At 51.9% G+C, this 26,808-nt stretch overlaps 1 protein-coding gene across 1 annotated transcript in view; it reads right to left on the bottom strand.

The window, feature by feature from the left end:
* Egln1 (egl-9 family hypoxia-inducible factor 1) overlaps positions 1–26,808 on the bottom strand; it is a 35,922-nt gene that overhangs the window by 3,722 nt on the left and 5,392 nt on the right. The window contains exon 3 of the mRNA XM_013014570.1: positions 851–970. Coding sequence (XP_012870024.1) covers positions 851–970 — 120 coding nt within the window. The remainder of the gene's footprint in view (positions 1–850; positions 971–26,808) is intronic.

Genomic DNA, 26,808 nt, shown 5'->3' with positions numbered 1-26,808 from the left:
ATTAGCCCAGCCAAGGCTCATTCTATCAAATAAACCCTGTGTCTTATTTTATGGTCCAGCAAAATCATCGCAGGGGCCTTGGCCTCTTATGTGAAGAATCCCCCATGGGCTACGGAGTCGCCACATCCTCGCACCCAAGACCCAGTCCTGCCCACCCTGGAGGACACACCAGGGCAGTTTAATCTCATCTACAAAGGCTACCCCCGGCTACCCACACACATGCTGTTTGGGACCAAATGGACTCGCATGTCCAGCCCTGGATGGACATCATGTGCGCGGGGAACCGTAGGGCCTGGTGGGGAGCAGGGTGAAGGAAGACCCGGCTCCTGGGTTTCCTTCTGGGAGTGCAGATGCACAAGACCAGCCCAACCAAGCCACTGGACCCTCTGCAGGTGGACTGGCAGGAATTTTAGTGCGTGGTCCTAAACTATCCCCAGAACTTGAGAGTAATGTCCCAGGGCCTCCTCCCCAGGTGAACCCAGACACAGGCCCCTGGCCTGCTTACTCTATTCCTGTTCAGTGAACCCCAGGCACCTAGCAAAGTGTGTGTGCATGCACATGCCTGTACACCAGTCCTGGAGCTTGAACTCAGGGCCTGGGCTGTTCCTGAGCTTTTCTGCTCAAAGTGGTACTCTACCACTTGTGTCACAGCTCCACTTCTGACTTTTTTGCTGGTTAACTGGAGATAAGAGTCTCACAGACTTTCTTGCTGTGGCTGGCTTTGAATTGCAATCTTCAGATCTCAGCCTCTTGAGAAGCTAGGATAATGGGTGAGAGCCACCATTGCCTGGCTATTTTTAAGTGAAAAAGACTTAAAACAGTTGGGAAAATACTTGATTATGTTGCATACCTTGGCATCCCAGTCTTTATTTAGATAATATATACAGGTCACACATCTGCCGTCTCCATTCGGATTATCAACGTGGCGAACGTAGCCCGTTCCGTTGCCGGGGTAACAAGCTACCATAGCCTGTAACAACAACAGCGAGTGAGAAGCCTGCGGTGGACGTGGAGGATGCTGCCTTAACATGGCTCTTTTCTCCAACAAAGGCGGCGCCGCTGCTGGCACGGATGAGATGCAGCAAGCTCTTCCCCCTGTGGCTGCGCCAGTGAAGCTCAGGGCGGCAAAGCCGGCGGCTGGGATCGAGTGTGACAACGCAGGCCAGGCGAGCCCGGGCCAGGTCTCACTGCCCACTTTGATTATGGGAAGAACAGAGCCCCCTCCCCCAGACCCCTCCTCCTCATGGCTCTGGGGCTCGTCCCCCCACCAAGGAGTGTGGGCCAGCTCCCGTGCGTGTCTCATCCATGCCGGGAAGCAAAGGAGTACGGAGGGAACCCAGGACAGGCGAGGGGAGCCAGGCTGCCCGGGGCCCAAGGTCAGCTCCCAGCAGCTGGAAGAGGAACCTGCACAGGCTGGAACTGCCAGAGCTAGCCATCCCTGCTGAAAACAACACAGCTCAGGATTTCAAGGCTCCGCAGGCCTGTGTTGGGGGCCCAGATGAGCCGTGCCGTTCCCCGGAGTGCCCGCTGCCCCGCAATCACCCAGGAGCACTGACAGGTGAGCATCGGACACAGCATCCGAGAGCCAACTCCTAAACAAAACACTACATAACACACCAGTTCACAACGAACCCCTGCTCAACCAGAAACTTAACCATAGCAAGATGCAGTGCAGAAGTTCATTGTAGAGGCTACTTTCATCCTTGGAAGAGGGAGAGGGGAGGGAAGGAGAGGGAAGGAGAGGGAAGGAGAGGGAAGGAGAGGGAAGGGGGGGAGGAGGGAGGGGGCAGACATGATGCCCTCAGAGCGGCAGGAAGCAGGAAATGCTCCCAGCTAGTCTTTAAGCCTTGGACTTCATGGGCTGGAGTCGCTGCACCAGTACAAAACTCTAAGGAAATAATGCAGTGATTCTATCATTATATCTATGCGGCCATGCTGCTGGTGTTGGGCTGGTTCATTTCTCACAGCCTGCAGCAGGGCAATCTGAATCCTTCCAGAAGGAAGTGTGCATGGACACTGCCCACACCCTCCCAGGCATGGGGCTATGGGGCCTCACATCTGTTCTTCCTGACTCCTCACAGCTCAGCCCCTCTGGGCACGGCTACGACCGCAGGCGGGCACCGAGAGCCAGGGTGGATTCACACGAACATCCCAGGCGACTGTGTAAGAGTGTGCTCAGCCACAAGAAGGCACCAATATTTTTCTTTTTGGGGAGTACTGAGGTTTGAACTCAGGGCCTCATATTGTCAACATGCTTCTCCCACCAGTCCCTTTTGTGTTGGCTACTTTCAAGACAAGTCCCCATGTCAAACCACCCTGTGACTCCACCTGTGACCCCTTTGTTGGGATGACAGGTGTGTCCACTGCACCTGGCCATGGTGGGTGAGATGCACGCACCACTGAGCCAAGTCTCCAAAACTTGAGCTGAACTTGTGTGTGTGTGTCCGTGTGTGTATATGTGTGTGTGCATGCGCACCTGCGCGTGCATTCCAGCCCTGGGGCTTGAACTCAGAGCCTGGGTGCAGTCCCTGAGCCTTTTCAATCAAAGCTGGTGCTCTTCCACCTGAACCCTGGTCCTGGTCTCTCAGCCGGCGGAAGCCACTAGTGCTTGGCTCAAGCTGAAGTTCTGAAGATGATCTCTGCCTCCCCAAGAGCTAGGGCTACAGGCTGTGCCCATGAGCCCAACTTCGAGCCCCAACAACAGCACAGCCAACCTGTGAAAAGCTGGAAAATGATTAGACGAGAATGATTTTTTTCCCCTCAACACCTAATCTTCCCCACAGGATCTCATTTCAGAGAGTGGATTCAAAGTCTCCAACTCTCCATAATGCCAGCGTCTCTCAGGCAAGGGGAAGGGGGGTCTGACTCTCCATCCCTGTGCCTGTCCTCCCCACCCCTAGATCTCCATCCAAGGGCTCAGTTGAGCAAATTCACCCCGAGGCACCACAGACCACCACGTCTTGGGGCTACAGGACTAACAAAAGCTGCAGGCTCCTGTAACTGCAGCCAGCCCAGTGGGTGAGCCAATAAGCATACAATGTCCTATAACTTTTCCTGAAACAGAAAAAAAGCAAAGCCAGGTGCCAGTCAGTGGCTCACACCTGTAATCCCAGCTGCTTAAGAGGCTAAAGAGCTGATTATCTTGGTTCAAAGCCAGCCTGAGCAACAAATCTGGGAGATGCTCTTTTTTTTTTATGATGGGGGGGAACACTCATCTCCAATGAACCAGCGAAAAACCAGCCTGGAGGTGTGACTCAAGTGGTAAAACATCAGCTATGAGCAAGAAAGCCAAGCAAAAAAAGGTGAATGAAGGTACAGAGAATAATGGCTTATTTTCCAGGCGGCCAGGACACCTGGTCTGGGGCAGGGGGTGGGGCAGGGATGGAGGTTGGGGTGGAGGGTGGGAGGAGGAGACAGGCAAGTAATCCTGGTCCTGAGGTGGCAGGCCGCAGGAGAGGAAGGGATGAACAAGCAGGGTCCATCAAGACTTGAGGCCACCAGGTCCATGGGCTGTGGGGCCCAGATCAAGCCCATAGAAGAATTGTGGGTCTTGTTTCAGAAGTGACAGGAAGCCGGGCACTGGTGGCTCATGCCTGTCATCCTAGCTACTCAGGAGGCTGAGATCTGAGGATCGTGGTTCAAAGCCAGCCTGGGCAGGAAAGTCCATGAAACTCTTATCTCCAATAAGCCACTCAGAAAACCAGAAGTGGTGCTGTGGCTCATGTGGTAGAGCGCTAGCCTTGGGCTGAAGAGCTGAGGGACAGCGCCCAGGCCAAAAGTTCAAGCCCTACGACCGACCAAAAAAAAACAAACAAAAAAAAAACCACAAAGTGACGGGAAGGTGGCTGCGGTGGGGCATGCCTGTAACTCCCAGCACTTGGGAGGTTGAGGCAGGAAGATAGTGGCTCCAGGCCAGGTTGGACTAGACAAGAAGCAGGACCACCCTGACAGGGATGACAGCCAACGAGGACAGCCTGTGTCCAGTGTGGCAGGCTCAGCATTACCAGTGCCTGCATCCCCAGATGCTGCCGCCAGCCAAGCACTGCTTCAGGGTGTGCGTGTAAGGCCTCACCTGCTCGGGAGGAAGCACAGGTCACCCCACCTGCACTGCAGACTGTTCTCAGCCGCTTCCCACACAGCAATTCCAAGCAAGTGCGACGCTTAAAGAACAAAAACGTCTAATAAAAGCTTCAAACTTTCCAAGTTTCAAATCAGCTAAACAAAACCTTAATTCAATTATGCTGATTATGTCTTCCAGTTATGTATTCATAAAGCAGCCCTGTGCTAGTCAACTAGCAAAAAGCCAGCCCAGGGAAAATGGCTCAGTGGCTTGCTTCAACTAGCAAAAACCCAGCTGGGGGCTGGGAACATGGCTTGCCTCAAATGCATGAGGTCCTGGGTTGGATTTCTCAGCACCACATAAACAGAAAAGGCCGGAAGTGGCACTATGGCTCAAGTGGTAGAGCACTAGCTTTGAGATGAAGAGCTAAGGGACAGCTCCCAGGTTCTGAGTCCTGGACTCAGCCCCAGGACTGACAAAAAAAAAAAAAAAAAGCCAGTCCAGCGGTCCATAGGCCGTGGACCCAGAGGGAGAGCAGCGTCGGGAAGGCGGGTGGCAGAAGGCCGGGCCACTAGGCCTGCATTTCCCCTCCTGCTTTGACCAGCTCACTCACCCTTGGCCATATCAGCCTGGCCAAGGGCAGCGCGACTCCAACTGTAGAGGCTAAAGGAATGCCAACAACCCCACAAACTAGGTCTGGGGGTTCCCATCACGCTGACCTGAGACCATGTCACAGACGCCTTTCAGCTTTGCCACTTTCCCAGGAGACCTCTGCCAACACCTGCGGACACTCACCTCCGCCCTTCTTCCCGCCCGCACATTTGTGAGGGGGGCCAGCCTTCACGGGGCTCCACACCGGGGTCTCCCCTTCCGCCCACCTATAAAGGAGCTCAGATCCCCCAGCTCAGATGTTATGATACAACTATGGTTCGGCAAGGTCAGCAACAAAGCAGCAAGGTGATCACAGAGGCCTCCTGGGGCTGTGTGGAGTAAGCTGAGAGGAGGCATGCGAGTTGTTCCTGCAGACTTACAGCTCACTGCACCACAGCCAGTATTTCATGTCAATCCTGCACCATTGACAGGCACCTGTGTGGCTGACAAGCCATCTCTCGCCATCTGCAGCAGAAGGAGGAAGAGACTGACACCCACTTGGCCATTGGGGATGCGCTTACTGTTCTTGGTTTTTACACCCTGGCTGGAGAAGCTGCTCAGGTGTCCGTGCGCTGCCATGCCCACACGGGCGTGACCCTACAGTCACAGCTCCAGTCTGCTCTGGTCTCCACTGAGCCTGAGCCACATCCTTTATCTCTCACCCTCCAGCAGGGCTAGGGTTTGAACTCATAAACACTAGAGCCACAGCCCCCAGGCTTCCAGCTTCATCTGTCCTTATATCTCCAGTGCCAAACATGGGCACTCAAGTATCTGTTAAAAAACCAACTTAGCAATCTACTTTAGAGCCGGGGAGAGATGGCAGACACACACAGAACACATAGCCATCTTCAATGCTGTTTCAGAACAGAAGTTGAGTTCTACCATCTTAGGCTAATGGTTGGTGGAAGCTGCTAAAAGCTTATGAAAAACGAACTTGAAGTCTGGCCACTTCCCAACTTCACAGACAGCCAGCATACACGAGCCACATGCATACCTCCCGCCCCCACGCCACGCCAGCCCCACAGACAGCCAGCACACACGACCCACACGCACCCCCTGCCCCCACGCCAGCTCTATAGATGGCCAGCACATAAGAGCCACACGCACACCTCCCGCCCCTATGCCACGCCCCAGGCACAGTCTTCTGCACAGCCGTGGGTTTTATTTTGGCCCCAGATGCATTGCGTCTTTTCAAAATGTGGACACAGATGTGGTACGTGGTTTAGGAAAATGGACAGTGAACTGCGCATGTGATGTGTGTCAGGAATCATGACTGCCGATCCTCGCCCTCACGGGTGACTTCCGGGCGCATGGCCTCCCCAACCAGCTCCAACCTTTGCTCCCACTGCCACAGGACACCCCTCCTGGCCACCCCTGCCCACTCCTCATGTCCACAGCTTCATCTCGCATGTGCCAAGGCCCCAGGCTTGCCCCTCACTGGCACACCATCCCCTGCCCACCCCATCAGCACAGGACCATCCCACTAAACCTTCCCCAGCTAAAGGTCACACACATCTTGGCATCCAGCTGGTAAATAGATGTGGGAAACCTCTTCTCCACTGCGGGCCGTGGGATGTTTGCAACATCGCTGAGGGCCCGGCAAAACCCTCGGTGCAGGCAGAGCGGCCTCGGGCAGCAGATGGAAGCCTAGGAGGAGTGCGCGTGTCTGCCAGGCGTGTCATGAATGGTCCCGCAGACCTTGCATGGCCCTCGGGATGAGGTTCCCCACCCGAGAGGAACCAGACCCAGGGAGGCTGGAAGCTCGCCGAACAGTTCTTCCTAAGACAAGCATGGCCCAACCTCGTAATTAACCTGAAAACTGCAAGTAACGAACTCTCAGGAAGAACACACCACATCCAATCGAAAAAACGCTCAAGGATAGGGTTGACAGCGAAATGTGGTCTGGGAAAACTAACAGCTCTCCTCTAGGAAGCCCGCATCCAGGACCTGACAGGCTGGGGGAAGTTCATGCTCCTGCTTTAGCCATCAGCAAAGTCAGTTCCTTCCTTAGTTCATTCGTTCCTTCCTTCCTTCCTTTGTTCCTTCCTTCTTTCCTTCCTTCCTTCCTTTCGTCCGTCCGTCCGTCCCCCTCTCTCTCTCCTTTTTTGTCCATCGTGGGGCTTGAACGTAGGGCCTGGGTGCTGTCCTAGAGGTTTTATGCCCAAAGCTAGTGCTGTACCACTTTGAGCCACAACACCACTTCTGGTTTTCCGGTGGTTAACTGGAGATAAGAGTCTCACAGACTTTCCTGCCTGGGTTGGCTTAGAACCAGATCCTCAGATCTCAGCTTTCCTGAGCTGGTAGGATTACAAGCGTGAGTCGCTGATGCCCAGCCTCCTCTTTTCCCACTACCTCTCTCCCCACTCTATTTTTTGCCAGTTCTGGGTCTTGAGCTCAGGGCCTGGGCACTGTCCCTGAGCTCTTTTTCTCAAGGCTAGTGCTCTACCACTTGAGCTAGAACTCCACTTCCAGCTTTTCTGGAGGTAAACTGGAGATACGTGTCTCATGGACTTTCCCAACTGGGCTGGCTTAGAGCCAGATCCTGAGATCTCAGCCTCCAGAGTAGCTAGGCTGACAGGTGTGAGCCACCGGTGCCCAGTGCAAGCAGCAAGCACCCTTATTTGGCAGAGCCAACTATAGAATGAGTTGCAGACAAGTTGCAGACTAGAAATCTTTAAGAGGAAGAAAAAAAAAGATCTTGTCTGACATAAAAATATAAAGCACAGGAAGTGGCGCCATAGCTCAAGTGGTAGAGCACTCGCCTTGAGTTGAAGAGCTGAGGGACAACGCCCAGACCCAGAGTTCAAGCCCCACGACCGACAAAAAAAAAAAAAAAAATATATATATATATATATATATATAAAGCACAAAACTTTTTCTGGGGGGTAGTACAAGGGTTTGGACTTAAAATCTCACAAGTACTATACTACCTGAACTATGTGTCAAGTGATTTTAAATTTTAAAACTAGAATACTCTAGACAAATGTCACTTAAGTGATGTTCCCAACTACAAAGGGAGGAGCTGTGCGGCTGCCACCTGCCTACCTTCCCCTGGCGGGAGACGCAAACCTTCACTCATGCTGTATTCACACTAGCATGTGTGCTCAGGGCTGCCGTGCGGGTGAAGAATGGACGGTGGAGAGGACAAGCAAGTGCCTCCCCCAGCCCGTCATCCCCCCCACACCCGGGAGCACATCACGGCTGCCCTTCCTCACAGGGCTCAGCCCTGCCCAGACACCCGCTGCTCCAGATGTTCACCCAACATCTGTGCCCCTGGGAGCCTCGCTGCCCTGGGGAACCCTGGTCTCTGGCTATCAGCCCTCCACCATGTGGTTGCTGCTCACTGTCCACCCTGGCTCAAGCCTGCCAGACGCTGGCTCACAGCCAACAGCAGGCAAGGCCAAGGAGCAGCACAGCAGCAAGGAATAGCACCATACGGGAAGGAGCAGCACCACATAGAGAGGAGCAGCACCATACCGAGAGGAGCAGCACCACATGGAGAGGAGCAGTACCATATAGAAAGGAGCAGCACCATATGGGGAGGAGCAGCACCACATGGAGAGGAGCAATACTACATGGAAAAGAGCAGCACCATCTAGAGAGGAGCAGCACCATATGGGGAGGAAAAGCACTACATGGGGAGGAGCAGCACTATACGGGGAGGAGCAGCACCATATAGAGAGGAGCAGCACCATACAGAGGGGAACAGCACCACATAGAGAGGAGCAACACTACATGGAAGAACAGTACTACATGGAGAGGAGCAGTACCATGGAGAGGAGAGGCAGAGGGACAAATCTAGATCTGCCCTTGGTGACTGAAACCTTCCGACAGCTGAATATGGCTGGGGTAATTGGCCATTCTTGCCTGGCGTGCACAGACGCGCCCCAGGTTCTCCGAGCACTCCAGCCGAGACAATCTAGCCCCCTGCTATCAGCCCGCCCAGTGCCCGCAGTGACTCAGAGCGCGCGAGCCTGGCAAGGGCCTGGATCTGGTTCCTAATCCAGGTTCCGCCAATTACCGGCTACGTGACTACAGGCATCTGCCTGCATCCTGCCTCAGAGCAGGTGAGAGGCATGAGGCTGCGTGCCCAGCACTCAGCCTTCTGTCCAGTGACGTGGCCACCAGTGCATCTATGCCTCTGATCCTCAGCAATCCTCACACTCCACCCCATGTCCATGTACCCGGAGAGCTGATGTACACCGCACGGTGCCCTGCCAGCTCTGAAGCCAGCTTCTCCGGCCAATCCCGTCCTGCTCTGCCCTCTCCTCATCCTCTCTCACTCGAGGTGGAATCCCTCTGGCCAGCAATGCCAACTCCAGTGGCCTCTGATCCAGCACATCCATTGGGAGGCAGCCTCGATGCGAGTCTGCATCTGTTACCTAATCACTACCACATCCAGTTGGCATTGTACAGGTGGAAAGGGAGATTGTCCCCTCCCGGTGTGTGAACACACCGGCCTCCCACTCTCTCCCAACTCACACCCCCACCCCCTGCGGCTTCCTTTCTCTCCCACTCAGGATAAAGGGCTGCCTGCTCTCCCCCAACCCAAACCCAGCACACGAGTGGATTTAGAACAGGCCACGCCACGTGGCTCTGTGTCCACACCACTGGATACCACTGCGGTGGCTACGTGGACTGACCACTGCAAGCCCCTCCGCCTGACCAGGATCCTCCACAGTCTCTGGCGGCCGGGCTGGCATTCCTCACACTGTTCCTGCTACGACTTCTGCCCAAATGAGCCCACTGGGTGGAGAAGCTTCTCCTTCCCCTTGGGTACCCGAGGCAGCCCTGCAGAAGCCCGCTCTACAACCTCCCCGGCTTTCTAAATGAGTCTGTAGTGCCCGCCCTCGCTCCCTCCACTGCCAGGCGAGCACAGAGACGAGATGGGCAGAGAATTCTCTCCTGGCACAGACACCTGCTTCCTCAGAGCTCTGAAACCACCAGTTGCTGGGTCCTGAGAACACGCGTCTGGTTCAGAAGGTCCACTCGAGGTGACACAGCTCAGTATTGCTGCTGGTGTGGAGGTAGTGTTTAGAGACGGAGGCCTTGGGGTCCAGGCCACTCTCACTCCACAGCACCCACCCCTCCAGGCAGAGCACCCTCCTTGTCTCTGATGTTTGAAACACAAACCCTCCTTTGTTCCGCTTCAGCTACCATCGGATCTTCCCACCTTGGCTGGATTCAGACACAACACTGCGACACAGTGAGGAACAGCCTGGGCCACAACTGTTCCTCTTCCTTGGCCCCCGAATCTTTGGTGCCTCAAAGAATTTTTTCATGGCACTCTGGTGAGGCCAAAAGAAGCATCTAGTTGCTTTTATTAAGTAGGAAGGGGTAGCTGGGCGCCAGTGGCTCACACCTATAATCCTAGCTATTCAGGAAGCTGAGATCTGAGGATCGTGGTTCAAAGCCAGCCCGGGCAGGAACATCCATGAGACTCTTATCTCCAATAAACCACTAGAAAACCAGAAATGGCACTGTGGCTCAAGTGGTAGAGTGCTCGCTTTGAGCTGAAGAGCACAGGGACAGTGCCCAAGCCCAGAGTTCAAGCCCCACGACCGACAAAAAACAAAACAAAACAAAGTAGGAAGGGACAAAGCGCTTAGTCTGTGTTTAAAACCCAGCAACCCAGTGCCCACTGGACACCGCACAAGTTTCTCACACTTCCGTGTGGAACTGGACACCGCAGGGCAGCCAGGGAGGCAGCTATGTATCCCCGCCCCGCCGAGCACCCCACTGAGGGAGAGGGACCACCGATGTCAGCCTGGAGCCCGCCACCAGCCCAGTCACTGCCCAATCAATGCCAGCCAGACGGGCACAGGCCTCTCCCGTGGTTCCTCCACTCACTGCAGCGCTCTGGCTGCTTCCACGACACTGAAATCCCCCAGGGAGCCCCACACTACTCCCCTCCTTTAAACAAAAGTGGCTCCGAGCCACTCAGGCCAGCTTCTGCAGTTAAAAGCAGGCCACGGTGATCACCTCAGAACCTGCCAGACCCGGAGCCTGCTTCTCAACCTTCACAACCAGCAGAAGAGTCTGCATACAGATCCAAGATGCTTAGGAAAAGCACCCCTGGTTGTGTGACGGGTGTGTGCGCGCACACCCGTGTGTGTGTGTGTGTGTGTGTGTGTGGTGCTGGAATCAGACAGGCGCATTGCCAGGGCGCCCCTGCCCCGCCCCAGGAGGCACTCCCCTCCCCGAGGCACTGCTCCCTTTCTGTTGTTCCACCTCGCCATGCCATCTCGTCCATGGGCAGCCGGAGGGAAACACAGGGTTTGCTCATTCTGCTCTGTTTTGTTGTGGTGAACGACACCTCCAGTCTAAGATGTTTGTTACCTTCCAACTAAACTACTTAACTTCTTTTTCTTTTTCCTTTTGTTTTTTTGGGTCCAGTCGTGGGGCCTGAACTCTGGGCCTGGGCACTGTCCCACAGCTCTTCAGGTCAAGGCTAGCGCTCTATCACTTGAGCCACAGCGCCACTTCCGGCTTTTTTCTTTTTGCTTATGTGGTGCTGAGGAATCGAACCCAGGGCCTCATGCATGCAAGGCAAGCGCTCTACCACTGAGCCACCTTCCCAGCCCCTCTTTTGCCTTTTTTTTTTTTTGTCAGTCATGGGGCTTGAATTCAGGGCCTGGGCGCTGTCCTTCAGCTCTTCAGCTCAAGGCAAGTACTCTACCACTTGAGCCACAGCGCAACTTCTGGTTTTCTGGTAGTTTATTGGAGATAAGAGTCTCAAAGACTTTCCTGCCCAGGCTGGCTTTGAACTACGATCCTCAGATCTCAGCCTCCTGAGTACCTAGGATGACAGGCATGAGCCACCTGGCTTTGCAAAGGCTTTTCTTCCTGCACACCAACTGTGAGCGGTGTTTGGAAGAGTTCACATTCAGGCTCTGGCTGAGATACTGAGACTTTATTCCTCATCAATGGAGATGGTGCCCGCCCCCACTTCTCTCTTCCCCCATGAACTTGAAAGTAAAATTTTCAGAAAAATAGGAGAAAATCTTTGGGAGCTCAGGTTAGGTGTCAAAGATTTGACACCCAACAAATGGAATTCATGTAGTATGTGTCTTTCTCAGTCAGATCTCCAGTCCCATCCATTTCCCTCAAAATCACATTTTCATTTCTCTGTATGATGGAAGTTGACTGGTTTGAGATTGTACTAGTTATATAACATGTCAGTTTGGGCAGGAGGGTGGAGGTCTCACGATGTCTCTGCAATTCTGCTGGCAAGAAGTGGGTGGTCACAACAACTAAGTTTTATTGCTGCAGGAACGATGGTGGTGATGATGATGATGGTGATGTGGCCATTCAACATTCAGTTTCTATCAACAGGTGTCAGATGCTGAGCTGGGAAAGTTTCCTTGGCCTCAGGAGCCCTAGATCAGACGTAGAGAGGAGACGGTGTGGAGGATGCGTAGCCGGCAATGGTCAAGGCGGGAAGTCCAAGGTGGAGTTCCTCCAGCTTGGGTAGTTTGGTCCAAGGAGGGGTGGTCAGGAGGCAGACTGACCACAGAGCGACTGCTGACACGGTCCCCTCCCGGACTTCCGCACCAGATGTAAGGTTCCGCAAGGGCAATTGCCACAGAAAAGTTTATAGCAGGAGAGCAAACTGCCTGTACACACAGAGAGAGAGGAAAAGGAGGGAGGGAGAGAGGAGGAGAGGAAGAGGAGCCCCCCCTTCTCCAGGCCTGAATATGCAGTAGGATCCAGTGAGGTTTCAGGGTGCTGTGGGACTCACCCTTGGACTTTGGGGCCTGCCTGCAGTGGAACCAAGAATTACTCAAGGTGGATTTCATGTACAGCTTGCCTCCCTGGAGGAGCTGAGCCACCCCCTCCCGGCTCCCGGGGTGATCCGACTCAGGACCAACAGTGCCTGACCCAGACCTACCATTACTTGAAAAAAATGAACCTGCCACTGGGTGCCCATGGCTCAAGCCTGTAATCCTAATTACTCAGGAGGCTGAGATCTGAGGATCATGGTTCAAACAGCCTGGGCAGGAAAGTCCGTGAGACTTTTATCTCCAATAAACCACCAGAAACCTGAGCGCTGTGGCTCAAGCGGTACAGCGCTTGCCTTGAGCTGAAGAGCAGAGAGACAGCACTCAGGCCCAGAGTTCAAGCCCCATGACCGACCAAAAAAAAAAAAAAAAGAACCTGTCCAAACACATCTGCTAGTTACTAGCAAAACAATGTTTCACTGAGGAACTGGTTGCTTCTCCTGAGTATGAATGTATGAATTTGGCTCTGTTGAAGTCAGGTAACAATATGATGGCATATTTCTACAATGGTTTCTTCCAGTAAAGAAGGAAGAAGGTGGGCGAGGGATGTAGCTCAGGGCGGGTGGGACTACCTGGCCCACCCTGAGCCCTGGCTTCAATCCCTAGCACTGCAAGACATAGAGATGGCATTATTTGATATTCCACTTACCAAACAGCTCAACTTTTTGAAAATTAAGAAATTTCTGTTGCACATAAAGGAAAGTCAAGCAGGTAACCTGAAAATAAATATAGCAGCACTCAAATCACAATAAACCAAAAAGCACTTCATGACTGGGCCTGGTCAGCTGCTCCTGGCTGTGGAACTTCCTGACCACATGATCTAGAAATAAGTTGTTTATTTTTTTTTTTTTTATCTTGCTGTGAGCCGGGCGCCAGTGGCTCACGCCTGTCATCCTAGCTACTCAGGAGGCTGAGATCTGAGGATCACGGTTCAAAGCCAGCCCAGGCAGGAAAGTCCGCAAGACTCTTATCTCCAATAAACTGGAAGTGGCGCTGTGGCTCAAGTGGTAGAGCGCTAGCCTTGAGCTGAGGGACAGCGACCAAGCCCAGAATTCCAGTCCCATGACCAAAAAAAAAAAAAAATCTCGCTGTGCCTCAGTCTCCTCAACTGCAAACAAGGGGGAAATGGTGTCCACGGGGCACAATGCTGTGGGAAGTGAGGGAGACAATGCTGGTAGAACAGGCACTGCTGTGCTTGCCTCAAAATTCACACTCAGTGCTGGCAACCGAAGTTCACTACTTCTAGAAATGTTCTGTACCAAAACCTCTGAACTGCTTGCCAGAGAAAAAGGTGGAAATGGCCCAAGCGTCAGTCAGGGGAGTGGAATAATGAACCAACTGGGCCTGCCACCTGACACTTCCAAGTCTGTGTTGCTGGGTAAACAGGACCCCACGAGCTGCGGTGCGGGGATGGCGGCCACTGGCCTGCAACAGCGGGCACTGCCTACTTGAAACAATAATGAATAAAATGCTCAGGTCTTTATGTGCACAAGTTCTCATTTTCCTTGGAAGACAGTAAGCAGTGGAATTTCTGGGCCAGGTCCTATGTTTATATTTAACTTTCTGAGAGAAGGCCAATCTGCTTTCCAAAGTGGATATGCCACTTTGCATTTCTACAAGCAATGGAAGGCTGGTGTTAGCATGGTTATGCTTAAAAGCCAACCAAGGCAGGATCCTCGGTAAGACTCTTACCTCCGGTTAACTAGCAACATGTTGTTAGTGGCTCCAGTAGTAGCCTTCATCAAAGGGTTCAGGGACAGTGCTCAGGCCCTGAGTTCAAGCATAAAATAAGAAGAAAAAAATTCTTGGTATGCCCCAAATATAAGGCTTTTGTCAGATTTATAGTTTGTAAATATTTACCTCCTAATGGATTTGTTTTCCATTTTCTTAATGGTTTTCTTTTCATATGCAAAAAGGTTTTTTTTTTGGGGGGGGAGTCAATCCTGGGGCTTGCTAGGTCTGGGCGCTGTCCCTGCACTCTTCAGCTCAAGGGGAGTACTCTACCAATTGAGCAACAGCGCCACTTCTGGTTTTCTAGTGGTTTATTGGAGATAAGAGTCTCATGGAGTTTCTTGTCCGTGCTGGCTTTGAACTGCAATCCTCAGGTCTCCGCCTCCTGAGTAGCTAGGATTATAGGTGTGAGCCCGGCCATGCAAAGGGTTTTAGCATTGACAAAATCTAGTCAATCCTATTTTTAATAGTTTATCTTTTTTGTGTCCTAGAAAATCATTACCTATCTCGTCACAAAGATTTCCTCTTAAGTTTTCTCCCAAAATTTTATGGTTTACAACTTAGGTCCATCCATTCTTTATTCATTTTTGCACATTAACAAAATACACTGCATAAATGTATGAAAATAGAAAGAGGCACTGCAGGCTTGCCTCAGGTGGTAGAGAGCCAGCCAACGGGCAAAAGCAAGCATCAGATACTGAGTTCAAGTCCCAGCCTTCGACCAAAAAAAAAAACAAAACATAGAACAATGACTCCTACTGAAATTGTTTTGAGGGGAGACAACTTCCACAGAGACAGGTGTTACTTCTCTGCACGTATGATTTGGGGAATTATAGCGTATTTTAAGTAAATCGGAGTTATAAATATTAAAAGGGGGATAAATGAAGGATGTGATAGGAACAAGCCAGATTGAGCTCACTGTGCGCACAAATGAAACCTGTGTACTAATTTTTTTTTTTGGGGGGGGGTCCAGTCGTGAGGCTTGAACTCTGGGCCTGGGCACTGTCCCTCAGCTCTTCAGCTCAAGGCTAGCACTCTACCACTTGAGCCACAGCACCATTTCCGGCTTTTATTTTTTGCTTATGTGGTGCTGAGGAATGGAACCCAGGGCCTCAGGCATGCAAGGCAAGCACTCTACCACTGAGCCACCTTCCCAGCCCCTGTGTACTACTAATATACGCTAAGAAGAACTGGTGAAACAAGATTCTGATTCTCGGTGAAAGCAAGTCAAGAATTCTGAACAGAAAACTAAAGATGAGCCCCTATGGCGGGGCCGCATCCCCACGAGCAGCGAGTGTCTGAACCCAGGAGGCCAACGCCAAGCCTGAACCCCCAAAGCTGCCCACCAAGAGCTGGAGCCACAGCCACAATTCCCGGAGCTCTCCAAGGAGAGGGCTTCTGTGAGTTAGGCCCACACGGCCGGCTTTCTGGCGTAGAAGCTGCTCTGTGCTGAGAGGCCGAGGTGGTCCTGGCAGGTCCTCTCCCCACCCCTGGCTTCTGTCACCTGTCCCGTTTGTTCCTCTGTCCTCGACGGCCCTACGAAGAAACCCGCGTGACACGCTTTAAAGGAAGCACACGGTAGACCAGCCTCTCCCAGCCCCAGCACCCCAACAGCTCAGGGGCGCCCGCAGCTCAGGCATCAAGCAGACCTCACTTACATCAAAGTCACAGCCACACTCTTCCAAGAGACACACCTCGGGGCGAGCAGGGACTCCACCACCAAGGTTTTCAACCTGAGCCTGTGCCCAGCCTTCCCTGCTTTACTTTTGATTTAAGGGCTCTCATTTTTTGCCTAGGCTGGCCAGGATCGCAGCTCTGTTTGGGCCTCTTCCCATGTACACTGGTATCAGACAAGCACCACCACAGCTGGCCTTTGACCTCGCTACCCCAGCCGGCCTCAAATTCCAATCCTTCTGATCGCTCCCTCCAGAGCGGCTGGAGCTACAGAGGCATGAGACAGTTAAGGTGCCTTTTGCTTGATTATTTTTAAAAATCGAGGTCGGTCTTGCTACAGCGGCAGTCACAAGCAAACATAGAGACTAAAGCAAATCACACCTGTACTATGCCATGGGGGAGGAGGGCAGAAGAGAGAAGGACGACGGGAAGAGCCGAGCTGGCTGGCTGACGGTCAGCAACACGGCCCCATGCTCGTCCAGGTTCTGCAGCCTGGCCAGCACCTCATACATGGCGTCTGTGCCAGCCCGAGGCAGAGCCACTGTCTTCGGCAACAAGATTACAGGGACTCCAGGAGTGCACTTGCGTGTGCCAGCCGTGACCAGCAGAAGCCAGCCCCACTTCTCTCAGGGAAAGCTCAAGTTCAGTTCTAAACACACCAGAACAACCGAGAGCACGGAAACCTCTTCTACCACAACCAATTACGCAGATGAGCAAGGCACAGCGTGGCTCACACGGCTCCCCCACTCCCTCCCCAACCCCCCACATGGGAGGCTAAAATAGGGAGGACGGTGTTTCCAGGCCAGTCTGGGCAAAAAGTTCTTGAAACCCCATCTCAAAGGAAGAAGCTGGGCGTAGTGGTACATACCTGCCATCCTGGTTTGGACAGGAACCCTAAAGTAAGCGCATCATGGTCCAGGTGTGGGCCTGGGCAAAAAGCAAGACCCTAGCTCAAAAATAACCTGTGCAAAAGATAGCTGGAGGCATGGCTCAGCCGTAGATCACCTGTTTAGCAAGGGCTGAGTTCAACTGCCATTGTGGCTCTCCACTACCTTGCCCAGTTTTTCTGGAATTGTTGTACCACAAGGTCTGCTCTGTACTTGTGTGAGACAGGGTCTTTCTATGTGGCCCAGGCTGGCCTCAAACTTGTGATCCTCCAGCTCGGAGTGCTGGGATTAAGGTGCATGCTTCACACCTAAGTACAACAGACTTTGGAGTTTGTTGTTTCGTTTTGTTTTGGCAGTACTGGAGATTGAACAAGGGTCCATACTTATTAGCCAGGCACTCTACCTTCTTGAGCAATGCCTCCGTCCCACAGGTCGATTGTGGGGCTTGAACTCGGGCCTGGGTGCTGTCCCTCAGCTCTTCAGCTCAAGGCTAGCACTCTACCACTTGAGCCAGAGCACCATTTCTGGTGGTTAATTGGAGATAAAAGTCTCAAGGACTTTCCTGCCTTGCTTTGAACCATGATCCTCAGATCTCAGCCTCGTGAGTAGCTAGGATGACAGATATAAGCCACGAGGTACCCAGGGTGATGGGATTTTTAACAGGAGATCAATGAATGAGCACGTGTTCATTTTTGTAGTGACTCCTTTAGAGCCCTTTGTTTCGCTGATGAAGTCCACTGGACTCCTAAGCAAAATAAAGTTGCAAGCAGTAGTTTATGTAACAGCGCAGCACACACAAACCTGTCAGCTACCAGGGAGAGAAGCTATTCTATTCTTATGCATGACTCCCATCTACAGGGCCCTTGTTCAAGAAACTGGATTCCAAAATACTCTGTCACCACCCAGACTGTAACTGTCCCTTACCCACAACTCATCTGTGGTCACTCTGTGTGTGTGTGGGGGGGGGGGGGGGGGGTACTAGTCACTGTGTGTGTGCATGCACGTGGTGTTGCTAGGGACTAAGCCCTGGCCTCACACATGCCAGGCGACTTCCACCGAACCACACCCAAGCCCTGTGGTAAAAATTACGTCTAAGGCCACTTTTCTTACCGACTCGGTACTCAGCAAAACAGCACACAGCTTACTGTCACAAGCAAGCAAACCCAGCAGGGAATCCTTAAGAGTGTGCTATGTGATTGCTTCCCAAGGCCTGGGTAAAGTGATACCACCCGGTGGGTCCAGCCACAGCGCCTCCTTCCCACAGTCACCCCAGTGGGCAGGCACTGTACCTCCTTCCCGCAGTCACCCCAGCGGGCAGTGGACAGCAGAGTCTCCAAGCCTTTAAGTCAGAAGGCCACCAGTCGGGAGAAGGAGTCCTCACCTGGTGCAATCACCCCCTCCTTAGCTAAAGCACTGCGCCTGCCTCTGATGGGCCTGAAATTCCGAGTGATTAGAGACTCAAAACCACGGCAATGTCAGGATTCATACCCTTGCTCCACAAGTCGGCCATTCTGTCCAGGGTGGTGAGGAGGGCTGTCCCACCCTGGGTCTCAGGTTCTAGTCCTTTCCTCAGACCACTGCCTAGCTCACCCTGCACCACACATGCCTTCTACCATGCTGCCGGCCTTTCCCGGGGCCTTTCCCCATAGGGCTCGGGACAGACAGCAGAGCCAAGGAGTTCTGAAACTCCAGCCCCCAGCCCCTGCCCAGGCCTAGAGAATGGCACCAGACATGCAGCTCCTCAGCCTCACCCCCCTCCACCTCCCGGGCTTGCCACTAGAAATAGCCAAAGGCGGTACTGACCTGGGCTATTTCTACCTAGAAAATGAGGGACCAGAAAGAGCACAGCAAGCACATGCAGGAGTGCTGACCACCACAGGGAGAAACACCCGCAGTGACAAACGCATACCATGGCCACAGAAGCCTCTAGAAGACAGCTAGGGGACAAAAGGTAAATCCAGTTTTGAGAAAACAGAGACCAGTGGGGTCTGCAAGTTAGTAGAGATAACTTAGAACCCCGAAGAGGCCTGACATGAGGTGCTAGGCGATGGGGGCACGGTCCCCGGGGTGGTGTGAACAGAATGAGGGCACAGTCCCCAGGGACAGTGTGAACAGGACAAGGGCATGGTATCCGGGGTGGTGTGAACAGGACAAGGACCAGTCCCAGGGTGGTGTGAACAGGATGGGGGCACTGTCCCCAGGGCGGAATGAACAGGACAGGTATTGTACTCTCGAGGCTCCCAGAAGCAGGAGCTGGGTGAGGTCAGCACCGAGAGGATCACACATGAGCAAAGGGACACAATGGGCTACGCTTAGGACATGCAGGAGTCAGTTCAAGAATGCTGCTCGTTTCTACACAGATCCGGGACTGGAGTTAGCCAGCTCTCAGGACCAGCACAAATTATGCATGGCAGGAAGTAAACTGTTCTTTTTTTGTTCTTGTTTGTTGTGGGGCTTGAACTCGGGTCCTAGGTGCTGACCTCACTCAAGGCTAGCGTTCTATCACCTGAGCCACAGCATCAGTTCCAGTTTTCTGGGGGTTAATTGGAGACGAGAGTCTCACAGAGTTTTCTGCCCAGGCTGGCTTTGAACCACAAGCCTCAGATCTCAGCCTCCTGAGTAGTTAGGATGACAGGTGTGAGCCACCAGGGCCCGGCTTATGGGGGCTTGCCTGATAGGAATGAGGGCCTCAGGTTCAAATCCCCTGGCACACAGAAGAAGAGCTTCACAGGCTGCCACAAGATGGTGCTTGTCCCATGAACACCACATACCTGTTGTCCGCTCAGAGCTCGGTCCCCCGACAGGACTACAGGGGAGAGCAAGCATACACAGCCCCAGGCACAGGGCAAAGCACTCAGCACACGGAGTACCTGTGAACGTGGAGTCACAGACCAGGTGGATTTTAAACCTGTTTCTCCAGCTACTCACACACCTGCCCTACTGGCCTCATCCCTTCCCACACAGCGAGCAGTCTACATCATGCTGGGTTTGCAATATTCTAGAAAAATACAGGTAGGGCTGTCTGTCCGTTGGCCCTGGCCCGAAGCAGGAATCAGAAGCCCTCAAGGCTGACCAAGTGCCACTGCACCCTGCGCCCAGTCACCCCTGCGCGGGTGCTGCCGCCACTTCCTGCCATGTGGAAGAGGAAGCAACATAGCAACAGAACAAGTAACTCTGAAGGGGCAGAGCAACAGAAGCACCAGCGCTTAGCCAGCGCACAAGACCACGCAGGCAGGAAAGGCAGAGACTAGAGCCACAGGGGCAGAGCCTCAGACTAGGCAGAGCCTAACGTTCGCAGGGGAGTGCCAGGCTGAGAGCTGAACAAACCTGGTCACTGGCTTCAAATCCAGGCACACTGTGGTGCATGTCCTTCCCGGGCCTGGCTAGAAAGGACCTGAGCTTCAGGCTTGCTACCTCTCTGCCTTTTTAGCTAGCTACAATGGAAAACTCTTAGAAAGAGAGACATTTCAAGTTCTCCCAGAACTTCTGTCTTCTTATATTAATGAGCTGACAGCAAAGAAGTGAAATTGAGAAAAATGTACGCATGCACGCGTGAGCACATAAAACTTACAGTTGGGGGCTGGGAAGTTGGCTCAGTGGTAGAGCACTTGCCTTGCATGCATGAGGCCCTGGGTTAGATTCCTCAGCACCACGTAAGCAAAAAGAAAAAAGCCGGAAGTGGCGCTGTGGCTCAAGTAGTAGAGTGCTAGCCTTGAGCTGAAGAGCTGAGGGACAGCGCCTAGGCCCAGAGTTCAAGCCCCATGACTGGACCCCTCCACAAAAAAAAACAAAACAACTTACATTTGGAATCGAAAGAAAAAGGTCAGGGAGGATATGAGGGAAAGTAACAGGGGCTGAGACTCGAGAGCTTTCAATCTTCCAGCCTCTGCCTCCCAAATAGCTGGGGTCACAGATGCAAGCCACCGTGGCTGGCTTACTGATTGAGAATCTCACAAACTTTTTGCCTAGGCTAGCCTCAAACCTCAAGTCTCCTAATTTCTGCCCCTTAAGTAGCTGGGATCATAGGGTTGTGAGCCACTGTCTATTCACAGCAGCTTAATTCTTCCTCTTTTTTTTTTTTTTTGATGGTTGTGGGGCCTGAACTCTAGGCCTGCACACTGTCCTTCAGCTCTTCAGCTCAAGGCGAGTGCTCTACCACTTGAGCCACAGTGCCACTTCCAGCTTTTTCTGCTTATGTGGCGCTGAAAGATCGAACCCAGGGCCTCAAGCATGCAAGGTAAGCACTCTACCAGTGAGCCACCTTTCCAGCCCTTCCTCTTTTTTTTAACAGGTACCTGAGTTGGAATGGTGGGGCTCAGATTTGCTCAGCCAGCATTCTATCACTTGGGCCATGCCTCCATTTTGGCTTTTTATTTTTATTTTTTTGGTCAGTCATGGGTCTTGAACTCTACCTGGGTGCTGTCCCTCAGCTCTTCAACTCAAGGCTAGTGCTCTACCACTTGAGCCACAGCACCACTTCCAGTTTTCTGGCAGTTAATTGGAGATAAGAGTCTCACGGGGGCTGGGAAGATGGCTCAGTGGTAGTGCTTGTCTTGCATGCTTGAGGCCCAGGGTTCAATTCCTCAGCACCACATAAGCAAAAAAGAAAAAAGCCAGAAGTGGCACTGTGACTCAAGTGGTAGAGCGCTAGCCTTGAGCTGAAGAGCTGAGGGACAGCACCCAGGCCCAGAGTTCAGGCCCCATGATCGGACCCAAAAAAAAAACAAAAAAACAAAACAAAATAAAAAGAGTCTTACAGATTTTCTTGCCCAGGCTGGCTCTAAACAGCGATTCTCAGATCTCAGCCTCCTGGAGCACCTAGGATTACAAGTGTGAGTCGCCAGCACCTGACTTCATTTTGGCTTTTTGCAGTTATTAGAAATGAAATCTTTCAGATTTTTTTCCCCAGCTGGCTTCAAACTTCTATCCTCTGTATTTCAGCCTCTTTAGTAGCCAGGATTACAGGCCTGAGCCTCTGATGCCTGACTATTAGTTTGACTCCTAACTGCTCCTTAAAATAAAGATGTTTTATCTAATTTCTGACCTTATTTTGACTTTGAATCTAAATCTAAGCTTGCTTCTTCAATACTGTGTGTGTCAATATCAGAGCTTGAACTCAAGGCCCAGGAGCTCCCCCTGAGCATTTTTGCTCAAGGCTGGTGGTACTTGAGGCACAGTGCTACTTCTGGCTTTTTAGTGATTACTTGGAACTAAGTCTCAAGAACTTTGTCTAGGTTACTTTCAAACCATAATCTTCAGATCTCAGCCTCCCTTAGTAGCTAAGATTTCAGGTGTGAGCACTGGGACCCAGCCTAAGCACATCCTTTTGCAGTGATTTTCCAGCCATCATTTTTGTCAGTGGTGATGCTTGAACTAAGGGACGCGCTGTCTCTGAGTTTTTTCACTCAAGGCTAGCACTCGACCACATTGAGCTATAGTGCTACTTCTGGTTTCCTGGTGATTAATTAGTGATAAGTCTCACACATTTTCCTGCCAGGGCTAACTTCTACGAACCATAATCCACAGATCTTAGCCTCCTGAGTAGCTAGGATTCCAGGCATGAGCCACTGGTGCCTGGCTTCCAGCCGTCTTGAGAGTGGGTCACATGAGGAAACATGAGCCCACAAGCAGAGCCGGAGGAGGTGCAGCCAGTGGGTACCAGGTGATGAGGGCAGGCTGGGGTGTGCTGGGGTCAAGGGCAGGCAGGGCAGCCCATTGGGAGGAATGTAGAAAAGCTGGGCACAGAACTTTCTCCAGCAGCTGAAGCTGGCAATAAGTGTCAACAGGAGCTATAAATGGAAACTGAGAGCGCAGGGCAGTGGTGGGGACATGGGTTAGGGCAAGACAAAATAACTATTTCCTTCCAATGGCTCACACCAAAGCCCCAAAGTCCCCCTTGCCCTGTCCTCGCTGCCGGGGAGCCCACTCAAAGTCCCCCAGAACTCAGCTGGGCCTCTACCTCCATTCCCAGCAAAAGCCAGCAGTCTTCTGTTCCATGCTTGCTTGGGAAATGGGTCTGTCTAGGTTGCCCAGTCTGGTCTTGAATTCCTGAGCTCAAGGCATCCTCCTTCCGGCTCCCAACTAGTTGGAGCCACGTGTGTGCCACTGTGCCTCGCTCACAGATCATTTAAAACAAATGCTCCTTGGAAACTAGTTCCCGCCACAGACTACAAGGCTGTTCTCTTCCTCTCCTTCCCGCCTCAACTCCCTCACCAGAATCCAGAGGCTTCTCTGCTGTCTGTACACACAACTCATATTGTCCACCCAGGTCTTTTATATTTGCCACATAATGCCTCTAACGTGGCCCGCTCTGCCACGCACCCATGTATCCACTCCTGCTTCACCTGAGTGCGGATACAGGTATTGTTTTACCATGCCTCTCGTCTGAGAGAGGATAGCCACACTCTGCCTCACCCTGTCTACTTCTGTCTGCACGCTGACCACCTGGCAGGCCACAAATCCCTTGCATACGTTTCTACTTCCTGCCCATGTGGCAGCCAGGGGCCCCGCAGAAGAGGAGTGCTTTCCGGCTTTGTTCCCCAGGCCCAGCTCCTCCCCAGAGCCGGCGCATAGCCGGTGTCACTCACACTCGCTCAAACGCTGTCAGGAAGGACACATGAGCCCTGTGGAGAAATGGGGCCTGTGAGGCTGGATAAGAAACAAGAGTGCTTCACACCCCAGGAAACCCGAGGGCAACTTCACCATGCCCAGAGGCCACAGCTACCGTCCAAACCTTCAGAAATCAAACTAGCTATCAACTGGTTATGGACAAATGATAATGACACACGAACTATTCCACTCAAAACAGAGCCCCACCTCTGGGTGGCCACCTATCAGTTTGATTTCTCTGTTTTGGCTTTTTTTTGGGGGGGGGGATCTGGTCGTGGGGCCTGAACTCTGGGCCTGGGCGCTGTCCCTCAGCTCTTCAGCTCAAGGCTAGCGCTCTACCACTTGATCCACAGCGCCACTTCTGGCTTTTTTTTCCTTTTTGCTTATTTGGTGCTGAGGAATCGAACCAAGGGCCTCATACATGCAAGGCAAGCACTCTACCACTAAGCCACCGTTCCAGCCCCTCTGTTTTGGCTTTCTGGAACTAATGTCAAAAGCAAACCGCTCAATTCTCCAATGTCAGAGTGCAGCATGGTAGGTGTGAGCCTGGGTGTGGCCAAGAAGGGGTGAATACAAGCCCAAGGAGTAAACCCTATCACCAAAACTTCCCAAGAAGCAGGGCACCAGTGGCTCATCCGGCAGGAAAGTCCATGAGACTCTTATCTCCAATAAACCACAGAAAACCAGAAATGGCGCTGTGGCTCATGTGGTAGAGCGCTAGCCTTGAGCTGAAGAGCTCAGGGTCAGCACCCAAGCCCTGAGTTCAAGCCCCATGACCAACCAAAAAAAAAAAAAAAAAACTGCCCAAGAATTTGCTAGGATGGGAGACTCAACTAGCTGATACAGCTTTAAGGCCTAAAGATAGATGGATTAAATAAATAAATAAAACTCAAGCAGAAAGGCATACCAGAGCAGCACAGGTTCAGAAAGCACCGAGGGAGAACAAAAATAGATTCCAGGGCTGCTAGGGGAAAGGCAGAGGGAGGAAGAAAGAAACCGAGTGAGCCAGCTCATGCTGAGGAAGCGAGACAGGGAGGATGGAGATGGGAAGGAGCAGCAGGGACCAGCGGGGGACATCAAGCCAGGAAATGTTAAGGCTGGGGCCTCAGATAAGCCAAAGAGTGGAGTAGGGAAGGAACAGGAAGTCACACAAGTTCAGGCACATCCTAAAACGATGGCAAAAACACTCAAAAATCACTTGGGCAGCAAGGCGCAGTTTCTGTGAGACGCAGCGAGATGGCCAGACAGAAGAGGGGGCGGAGCCAGCGGCGGCTGCCTCTGTCGCCAGCTAGCTCTGTGTCCTTGAACAAGTCCTTAACCTCTCTGGAACTTATTTCCTGTTTAAAAAAAAGTGTGTGTCTGTGGAAAGTGGCCAGGTCAGAATCGTAAACCTTCTTTTCTCCAGCACACTGGCAGGGTTAAAAGGGAAAATACTGAACCCTTAAAAGAAAAACATGGATCTTAAAAGTGGGAACCTTCGAATGAGAAGAGTAATATTTAAGTGGCATTATGTGTAGAAGTGCTTGAATTAAATGAAGTGAGCTGGAGAGGAAGAGTACAAGCAGATAGTACTTGGAAGACCTACAGAGCAGACCGATTAGTTCCTTACAGCCCCACGTTGCAGACCCTCGATCCAACTGAGATCTAGAAAGAACACAAAATCCAGCATTCTGAAGCAAGTCGCCAGGGGCTCACGCCTGCAATCCTAGCTACTCAGGAGGATGACATCTGAGGATCCCAGTTCAAAACCAGCCCAGGCAGGAATGTCTATGAGATTCTTATCTCCTTAACCAGAAAAAAGCCAGAAGTAGAGCTGTGGCTCAAGTGGTAAAGTGCTAGCCTTGAGCAAAAAGCTGAAGGACAGCACCCAGGCCCTGAGTTCAGGTACTAGTACACGCATGTGCGCGCATACACGCGCATGCACACACACACACACTATTTTGCATTGACACCCTCCTCCCATCCCCAGTATGTAAATAAAATTATAAACATTATAAGCATGTAGAAAGGTCTTTTTAGTTGAAATAAAATTCCTTTGGAATAAGAGGTTCTGCGCACTCACCCAGCACATGCGAGGGTAATGCACTAACAAAAGTGCTTTCTTGACAAGGTGCATTCAGTGCAATACACCCTTTGAGGGCCAGCCCCGGAAGCCTGACAGGACCCTGACCCATGCTCCAGCCCTTCTGCTGACAGGACAGCTGACCATGATGGTGAATTCTGATGCAGCTATAAACCATCACTGAGTCGTTTCAGTGTGTATGTTCCAGATTCCAGGAGAGAGAGGAGAGCAGAAGTAGGTGAAAGAGGAAGTTTTGTTGGGTGGCTTTTATATGTGCTTTACTTTTTGTTTATTTACTCAAGCTTAAACAACAGAGAGTGGTGTATAGTACTCCTAGAGGCTCAGCCAGAGCTCAGGAGGCAGTATGGTGGGCTCCAGGAAGGCCTCTTCCTGGCTTGCGGCAGAGGTGGCCAGGATTGGCTGTGCTTTGTCATTTAAGAGGCTGTCTCCATGTTTCTATGACACTGACAGAGAAGTGGGTTTTCCTCATCCTGTTCCTTGCTCTGAAGCTGCAATTAGCCAAAGCTGATTCATTAGCTGTAGCACTAATGAAAATTTTGATAATAAAAATGTGGTACTTAATAAACTCAACCTTTTCTGGAGTAATAAGGTACATTGTTTATTCATTTTGGGTCAGTCATGGGGCTTGAACTCTGGGCCTGAACACTGTCCCTCAGCTCTTCAGCTCAAGTTGAGCGCTCTACTGGTTTTCTGGTGGTTCATTGGATAAGAGTCTCATGGACTTTCCTGCCTGGGCTGGCTTTGAACCACGATCCTCAGATCTCAGCCTCTTCAGTAGCTAGGATTACAGGCCCGGCTGGTACTTTTTTATTGAACAGATCAAGTTTGGGATTAAATTCCAAAAATGAAAAAAAATTCCAAAAATGATATGCATACAATTCTAGTAACTGTATTAATTTTTCAATGGTTTTTTGTTTTTTTGAGAAACCATCTCATGACATAGCCCAGACTGGCCTCAACCTCATGACCCTCCAATATTAGTAATATCCCTATAATTTTAACAGCAAATGCTTTCCCTCAGAGAATGCCAACAGGAAGGTTCAGGTCAGTGTGTCCTGACAATCCTGCTCCTCTAAGTACTCCCTTTTCCTCTACCTCAGTTAAGATCCTAGCATACCTTTATTTATTTTCAGTGTGGTCCTAGGGCTCAAACTCAGGGTTTGTATGCTGTCCTTTAGCTTTTTCATTCTAGTCTGTCACTCCACCAAATGAGACTTGGCTTTCTGGTGGTTTTTTGTTTTTTTGTTTTTGGGTCCGGTCATGGGGCCTGAACTCTGGGCCTGGGCGCTGTCCCTCAGCTCTTCAGCTCAAGGCTAGCGCTCTACCACTTGA

Source organism: Dipodomys ordii, unplaced genomic scaffold (genome assembly GCF_000151885.1).
Source record: "Dipodomys ordii isolate 6190 unplaced genomic scaffold, Dord_2.0 Scaffold24, whole genome shotgun sequence".
Lineage (NCBI taxonomy): Eukaryota > Metazoa > Chordata > Mammalia > Rodentia > Heteromyidae > Dipodomys > Dipodomys ordii.
Note: the sequence above shows the minus strand (reverse complement) of the source record. Positions and strands in the feature narration are given on the sequence as shown.